General features: G+C 47.3%; 2 protein-coding genes across 2 annotated transcripts in view; one reads left to right on the plus strand and one right to left on the minus strand.

The window, feature by feature from the left end:
* Positions 1-8,456, minus strand: part of LOC135830875 (microtubule-actin cross-linking factor 1-like) — a 73,544-nt gene extending 65,088 nt beyond the window's left edge. Inside the window, exon 1 of the mRNA XM_065343088.1 lies at positions 8,006-8,456. The gene's annotated coding sequence lies outside the window, so the exon portion shown is untranslated. The remainder of the gene's footprint in view (positions 1-8,005) is intronic.
* On the plus strand, positions 8,125-8,760 carry LOC135805091 (thyroxine 5-deiodinase-like). The gene is made up of 2 exons (XM_065319087.1): positions 8,125-8,337; positions 8,509-8,760. Exons 1-2 carry the CDS (start codon positions 8,125-8,127, stop codon positions 8,758-8,760), a joined length of 465 nt encoding a protein of 154 aa, XP_065175159.1.

Here is an 8,760-nt window from a genome sequence, read left to right on the forward strand (position 1 = left end):
ACTCCAGGAGACAGATACCCTGAAGCTGCTGGGAGTCATGCTCGACCCTACTCTCTCCTACAGAGCGCACACTCGCAGTGTTGCACTGCGCGCCTCCCAAAGGCTGGGTTTCCTACGAAAGGCAGCACCCATCCTGGACGACCATGGTCGAGTGACGGTCTACAAGGGATTCGTGCGACCCCTACTTGAATATGCCCCACTGGCCTGGTCGAGCGCAGCCGCAACTAACATGGCCCAGCTGGACAAGGTTCAGCAACGTGCCCTGCATTTCCTGGGACCTGGAACCATCCTCCAAAGTCTTCAGCTTCGTCGGATGGTGGCAGCCCTGTCATACTTGTTCAAGCTGCACTACATTCCAGGGCCTCCCCAGGTAAAGGCCATGCTGCCACCAACCAAGCCCCCTGCCGTAGCTAGCATGTGCACACGGCAAAAACGTCAGACGCACCATGCCTTTCAGCTGAAGTGGACACCCCCTCGCACAGCCCCTGACTACCTCCTGCGATCCTTCCCCTTCTTCGCCATCACACCCTGGAACAACCTGCCTGCGGACCTCCTGCTTCACGAGCCTCATTCAAGACGCCTCCAAACCTTCAAGGTCAACGTATGTAAGGATCTAATCCGAAAGAGATGGCTGTGGTCCACACAGTACCTGTGACGATGATATTGAGATTTGAGACCCATTTAGTATTCACCTCTCTACTACTACTTGCTTGTTATGATTATTGTTCTCTTTCTTCATTTTCCCTTCTGGTTTAGTCATTACACGTATTTATATTATTTGGTGCAATACTAGCGCCCCTTTCTCGCACCAAATTATTATTTTTTGCTACCTGACCATGCAACCCCCCCCCCTTTTTTTCGATGCCAGGTTGCAACGCTAACGCCGAGACCCCTGGTCGGTCGAGTTGCTCCCTGTACATCGGCACGTCGTCCCTACATCCCCTGTGTCTTGTCTTGTGTTTGTCTCCACATGTCTCTTTGTAGGGCTGTGTTCCCAATAAAAAAAAAAAAAAAAAAAAAAAAAAAAAAAAAAAAAAAAAAAAAAAAAAAAAAAGGTGAGCGCAACCAAGGTCAGAGTCGTGCAATGTTATCACATGAGCTGATTGTTTAGTAACTGGTGGTGTTAGTGGACATTATAGTTTAACTTGTAGTTCCTTGGTCCTTTTTTACTTTTTATAAATACTCCTTGGCTCTCCATCCGAGTAGATGTTTCTGACTGGACTTAGTGGCTACAGTAGAGTCACGCGCCGAAGAACGTGGAGTCCAACTGAGAACGTCCAGCCTGAGATACTAAGAGTAAGAATGCCACAGCCTGAAGTTAAGAACGGCGGTGTTGGTTTTCCGGCAGCTTTTATCGCCTTGGAAACAACATTCTTGGACGCGCAACTCCACTGTAGTGTGAAAATCAGCACGCATGTTGAATAATGGCCGGCTGGATAAAGGAGAACACCGGCTAGAACAAGCAGTTCAGCGGGGGGGGGGGGGGGGGGGGGGCAGAAAATACACATTCGGGAGCACGGTGACTGACAACAAAATATCAGAATAAACTCGATGAGAAACACTACACTGTACTCTGTAGTGCATAACTGTTCAGTCTTTTACGCAGGGAGTTATATTATTACAACCCCTAGCTTGTACAACTCCTTGGTGACGTCAACCGACTCAAATCAAAGTGCAGCTGACCTGATCGCTCAGTGCGTAAAATATACCTAGCGCGTGGTGTAAGTTTACAGGGGAAACCGACTTTTCAATACAAAAAATAACAACTGTCATGGTGTGATAAAAATATAAAATTCTACAATGTTTCTTCAGCTCAGTGCGTGCATATGTGAGTACTGTAATTCAAGTGACTACTTTGTAATCCGGCTACAGACAGTAACTAGATTAGAATAATTGGCACGTCCTGGTACAATCTTCTACAAAACGACAACTGGACCATTCACAGGCCGGGGGGTTGGGGCGACCGCCGGATTCTCAAGCCTTGGTCTTCGTCTTTTCATTCAGCGAGGGTACTCATGAGGTACAGGCCGCACTGGCAGCTAGCGATCAGTGATCGTGGTGATGGTGATGTAAACTGACAACTAAGTATAAGCAAGGGCACCCTTTGCTGCACCGTTGCTTTATCAGTTGGGTGCTCAGTCGCTGTTCTTGGAACCGTTGAAGCGAAAACCAAGATTGCCAGCTATAGCTATGGCCGACGAGTCCACTGCTGGTACGCAATCTTTTGATCAGTCGTTACCACCCGTGGCTGTTCAGGAAAAGTTCTATGATCTTGGGGATCCCCGGCCTGTGGCTCGACGGGGAATGCCAATGCTAGATACAACTATCATGAGCAAGGATGGCAAAGACAAACTTCAGCTGAGCAGCTACATGCGCCCTGGACGTCCTCTGGTCCTAAATTTCGGAAGCTGCACCTGACAGCCGTGGGTGGTGGCGTACAATGAGCATTTCATTCAGCTGGTGCATGACTTCAAGCACACTGCTGATTTCTTGGTCGTGTACGTTGCTGAGGCGCACCCGGTTGATGGATGGTGGAAGGACGATGTGTCTGTGAATGTCAAAATCCACACTACAATCGAGGAGAGATGTAGTGCAGCGAGCAACATGGCCGCTCTGTTCAGGGAGACACCGTGCGATACCGTACTGGACACGATGGATGATCAGACGGCCATTGCATACCGTGCTTTGCCGGAACGTCTGTACGTCATCGAAGATGGCATTGTCAGCTACCAAGGTGGTCCAGGTCCGTTTGGGTATGATGTAGCAGAGGTTCGCACAGCATTGCAGAAACATTGTGACCAGTAACACATTGTTACTGCGAGCAGTGCTGAGGAAAAGCAGTGAGATAGATTGTATGACGACAAATATCCGAAAGTCCTGCATCACGGAGATGGTACTTGTCTGATAGCTGTTCATGCAGCTTCTGTCGCTGCTTATTAACTTAGCATTATACTACTGTTTGCATTGTCGCTGGCAAAGTCGACAGCATACTCATAACAAGTTAATTTTTACTGTAGCAGCTATGGTGGCACGTGGAGTTGGAATCATTGCTTTATTGGTAAACAGGCTGAAAGCTGCTGCTTACCTGTTTCGTAGCTGTTGACTTTCAAGTATAGTGCCTCAGCCCCAGCTTAATGTTGGCTGATTCGAACGCCAGAAAACGTGCCTGCTTTTGATCTACCGCAGGCTACTGATTGCCGTTGGATTGGTCTACTCCGCTGGCCATTACAACAAGACTTACTCTGCTGTATCCTATACTCACTGTTGACACTCCTTTTACTGCTGAGTCCTGAGAATCTTATGCCACCGTGAACTCACACGGCCCCCTGTCACTGAGAGAACGGTTACTGGTGACTGTGATGCTGACAGTCATGTTCTAACTAGCTGTTACTGACATACTACTGGCCGTTAGTGAATCAACTGCATCAGTCACGCCGAATTGGGCATTGTTGGTTGTTACTGCCGGGGTCATGGTAGTGCAAATCCGGAAGGCATGTCACCGTAGCAGCCGTGAAAAGAATGTTGTGAATGCATGCAGCAGGCGACATGATATGTTTTACAGCATGTCCATCATTCTGCCCAAAAATTCATATGACGACTCCGATTACTGGCTACAATACCTCAATCACTATTATGTATTATATTGACATTAATCAGAGTGCTGAAGGATCCGGTGTCCCGTCTTCGAGAGGTTGGACCAGGGAGTACTAAAAACAATCTTCGATGTTTTGTCGAGCCTGGCACTAGAGAGGTTCCGGGGTACGATTTTCCGTGCCAAAATCCGTGTGGGCGCTACGGATTTTTTCCAGGCGTGCTCCATACGATTTTTCGGCACGGAGGATCCGTGTGGACTGGCTTTCACACAAACCATGTTTTGTATGGAGATTTTGCGTCATCGGGTGCAGAAAGATTTTTCGCGTACAAATTTGGTATGAGAAACATGGATTTTCCACAGGAAGTTTTGATTTCGGTACAAATTTTCAAAATAAAAAGGCATAGCGCGGGAATGTGACGTGTTTGCGATCGTAACCTAGGCAATGACGGCAAACACATAAGTTCCGTACTCCGGAACATTTCACTGCTCGAAAACGACGTATAAAATATCCGAAGCGCCTCTACGCATTTTGGCACGAAAAATCGTACTCCGGAACCTCCCTATTAGAAGCCCGATAATTTGCTCCGGAAAAACGTGTATTTTATCCACTTCCCGTATACCTACAAGGTACAACGTTTCATAAAAATCGCAGTGTTGGTTTCACAACTGAACACGGGTTTTCACACACGTGTCCCTGGGTTCTTCCAAAATCACATGATGTCGATTCGGAATCCTCAGTGACAATCATGATTAGACCTAGTCCGATTCAAGCCAAGGTAGCGTACTAGTATACTATCATGCTGAACGGGTAAGAAACAAAGAAATCCAAGTATCAAGCATCGATTTTACCCAACATCTCGATATTATGCTCCGATTTTGCCGTCCGCCTTTTCAATTCCTCGAAATTTTGCCGAAAGCTGGCAGGATCTGTCTCTGCTCGGCCTACTCGGCGGGGATCGGACCAGTGACCAGTTTCCATTGGTTTCAGTCGAAGATCTGTAATGATTAATTTTGAAGAAATAGTTGTCATTGATTTTTTCATGCTGGCAGCTAGCTGCTAATGACAGACTTGGAAAAATGGACAACGCAGGACATAGCCCAGCCCAAGCCAGTGTTCAAGATTCTCTGCCTCCAGTAGCTGTGGAGGAGAGGTATTATGATAAACATGACCCACGTCCTGTCGCTCGACAGGGAATGCCAATGGTGGATACGACTGTCATGAGCAAGGATGGCAAAGAAACACTTCAGCTGAGCAGCTACAAGCACTCTGGACGTCCTCTGGTCCTAAATTTCGGAAGCTGTTCGTGATCAGAATGGGTAGAAGCGTTCAATGAACACTTCATACAGCTCGTGAAAGATTTCCGCGACGTTGCCGATTTCTTGGTCATCTACATAGCTGAGGCACATCCCACTGATGGATGGTGGGCAGATGATGCACCTATTCAAATAAAATCACATGCCAATGTGAAAGAGAGATGTGCTGCAGCCAACAATATGTTCTCTGTGCTCCGAGAAATTCCTTGCGATGCTGCTATTGATGCAATGGATGATCAGACAGCCATTGCGTACCGGGCCTTGCCGGCACGTCTATACATCATTGACGATGGCATTGTCAGCTACCAAGGTGGCCCAGGTCCATTTGGGTATTATGTAGCAGAGGTCCGCACCAAATTACAGCAGCAATGTCGCAGTGCTTAAACAACAGAGATACTGCCAGCGCAGCCAGTGTACTCTTGTCGGCAGCGAGACAGAACTTTTGACGACAAATAGCCGAAAGTCTCTAAACAGGAGATGGCTATTGTCTGATAGCTGTTTGTGCAGCTTCTGTCACTGCTTGGCACCTACCGCTACAGGCAGTGTGGCTCTGATGAAGACATTTACATGGCGCAAAGTGAGCAACTTGTCCTCTCCTGTATCACGTCATCCTTTCACCCGTTCACGACATAGCCGTTCCCCTGGTCTGTCGCCATGTATAGACGGTACGTGACCTCGCACTACTCCCGTCCTATGCACGATACCATGCTCTGCTCAGTGCTGGGCATGGCCTCCCTGACTCTTCCCTACATCTACACTCATATGTCTGTAAAATAAAGCGCTTCCTTAGGTCAGTGCATGACACAACACACAAGTAGAGACACTATCTCCGTTTGCTCAGTGATACGGTTTTCCGGTTGCAGCTGTTAGCTTTTGAAGAAGATGTATTAACGCTCAACAGTACACTGTAGTGTAGATCTAGATGTGCCATTGCATTACGCATCACGCCATCTGCCTACTCTGTTGCTGTAATGGGATCATCCAGCAAGCACCTCTAGCCTCTCTAGCCCTGCCACTGTGAATTGTATTATGTTTGTAAAAAGAGGCTTGTGTTTTTTAACCTCTAGCCCCCTTTAGGATATTCGGTCAAAGCAACTGTGACAGACCAGTGTACTTTCCGACTCCTTCAACTGGAGTTACACTAGTATGCGCTGATACTGATAGGCGTTTGATTTACTTTAGCTTGTACGACATTTTTTCTGCCGATAATTACAACGCGTGAACGGAAGGAAAAGAAAAAAGACAAGGCCACTTGAACTAGGATTAGGATATTGGATCTGATTTAACTGGACACTGCACTTCTCAAATTCATCATGCTCATACTTTAGTATAATAATATTGCCTCCATTCAACAATTGTGAGTTCCTTTAGAGATGGCAAATTCTTCTGCAGCTTTAAAACTAGTTCTTTTCTTTGAAAATTTCCAACATTTTGCGCGGTATTTCCCGACAATTGCACAGGTTCGTTGGAAACGTCTTACATGTGCACGTTCTGTGTGTGGCCCAGGCAGGTATGTTCACATTCCTCAGTGTAAGGGGTGAAGCAGTATACAGTGAGGTTGCTATTGAAGTACATCCTTTGAAGCATCCCGTCATCCTCCGTTGTATACAATCATTGTTTTGCTTGCTATGGTAGCTTACACTGCGCGACCTTGGCCGTGCCATGGTGCATTGAGACTTTTGACTTTGAGTGATGGGCCCAGCCATTGCCATGGCGGTACTGAAGCCGTACTATGCTTGTGCGTGCCATGATCGGTGGATGGCACAGGCCTGTGGCTGACCGAGAGCTGGACCACTGCCGGCGCCTCCTGCTGCACGGAAATTATTTCGTTTCTCTGCTGCGTGGTTACACAGCTTTTACAACACTGAAAACAAGTTTTAGAATGCATTAAACCCTGCCCAGTGCACCATTACTGAACACTTATTAGCGGCATCCAAAACTTGGCTCCGGCAACTCGTGAAAAAATTAAATTGCAGAAATCGTTTGTATACCGAAGTTCGGAATAAAAATCTCTCTATTTAAATTAATACATCATAATTATCTTGTACTCCAAGCTTTGGAGAAAAAAGGATGCAGGGAACAGAGTCCGAGAAGATACTAGTAGGTGAAGTTTAGGAAAGTCTCATACACTGCTACATGCTATGCTGTAAAGTGAGAAGCTTTCGCTAGAGATTAAATTTATTTCGCTATTCTCGCAATCATCATACATCATTAGTTTGCGAATATAGATCGCCGCAGACCTCTCCATACATTGATTATACTTCAGTAGACAGTACAAGATCCGACTGAAGATAATATAGAATCGCAAAAGTATCTCATCGTGAACCAGCCCAATTTATGAAAATGCTAAATTTGCACGCCACGAAAGTTTGTCACTTTACAGTAGTAGTCTGGTCATGGACTTGAAGTCTTGCTTGATAGCATGACTGTTGATTGTGTTACGCTCAAATGGCCACAAGACCAAGACGTACTCTACGGACCGATTTGTGGTTGCAGTCAGGAACCGGGACTGCTTTCCATACAGTGTGTCCTCCGCCTTTGCAACATACTGTCATTCTAAAACATGATCACTATTGTAGTCTGTACGTCACATGATGTAGGTCTACACTATCAGCAGGGAGTCGTCAAAATACTATTTTGACGGTATTTGACGGCTCCCTGCACTACTGAGTAAAATCTGTCGAGGCAACCACTCGGACAAGGCGACCACCTGTCCTAGAAGACCACCGCAACCAGGACCAATGGATGCTATTTCCAGTCAAATGACCCTCGATAAGGCGACCACCTGGTATCAGAGACCACGTTTTGAAGGTCCCTTGAGCGGTCGTCTTTTTAGACAGGTTTCACTGTACTATATGACTGTACAGTTTAGTACGTTGTACACTCAGTACTGTCGTCGTGAGTGCAGTGTCGACATGTCATGCACGAGTGGCTATGATTTTTCTTGTTGCACTGGCATGCCAGTCATTGTGTAGCATTGTGGCAAGCATCTATCACTCCAGCTCTGTCAGCCAAAATTTCTTCAAAATACTAGTACGAGTCCAGTAGGACACTGGAGCTGACCAACTACTTGTAACTAATATTCTTATTACTTACCGGCAGTGAGTGTGGTATCTCGGCGCCGGAGTAACAGGCTAGTGTATGGCTTCCGCAGCCACGAATGCACAGTTGCAGAACGGGATCGAGGTGGGAGGGCTGAGCACGATCAGCCGATAATGGACGGCGACCACTCAGAAGGCGTCGTCGGCACTGAGGGATTTGACTCCGAGTCGCTGCCGCCGGTGGCTGTGCAGGAGGTGAACTACGACATCAATGACCCGCGACCAGTAGTTCGACAGGGACAACCGATGCTGGATACAACTGTGTTGACGCTTGATGGAAAAGAAACTCTTCAACTTAGCACCTTCATGCGTTCTGGACGCCCATTGGTGCTAAATTTCGGTAGCTGCTCATGACCGCCGTGGGTGAGAGCGTTCAGGCAGACGTTCATTTCACTGGTGAAGGATTTTAGCGGCGTTGCTGATTTCTTAGTGGTGTACATACCAGAAGCGCACCCCACAGACGGATGGGCCTTAGATCATGCACCTGTGCGTGTCAAGGATCACAAAAGTGCTGAGGAGAGGAGTGCGGCTGCAGAACACATGTTCTCCCTGTTCAACGAAGTTCCCTGCGCCGCCGTCCTGGACACGATGGACGATCAGACATCAGTGGCGTACCGCGCCATGCCCGAGCGTCTCTACATCCTCAAGGATGGCATTGTGATGTACCAAGGCGGTCCAGGCCCGGACCACTATGAACTTGCAGAAGTGAAAGCGTGGCTTGAAGCACATTGCAAAGACTTACAGAAATAG

The sequence above is a fragment of the Sycon ciliatum genome, chromosome 1, assembly GCF_964019385.1.
Source record: "Sycon ciliatum chromosome 1, ocSycCili1.1, whole genome shotgun sequence".
NCBI lineage: Eukaryota > Metazoa > Porifera > Calcarea > Leucosolenida > Sycettidae > Sycon > Sycon ciliatum.

Excerpts from the sequence above, each read along its gene's own strand:
- LOC135805091 (XM_065319087.1), top strand. The coding sequence starts at position 8,125 with ATGGACGGCGACCACTCAGAAGGCGTCGTCGGCACTGAGGGATTTGAC. Across the intron at positions 8,338-8,508 it reads TGCGTTCTGGACGCCCATTG|GATCACAAAAGTGCTGAGGA; the intron begins GTGCTAAATTTC and ends GTGCGTGTCAAG.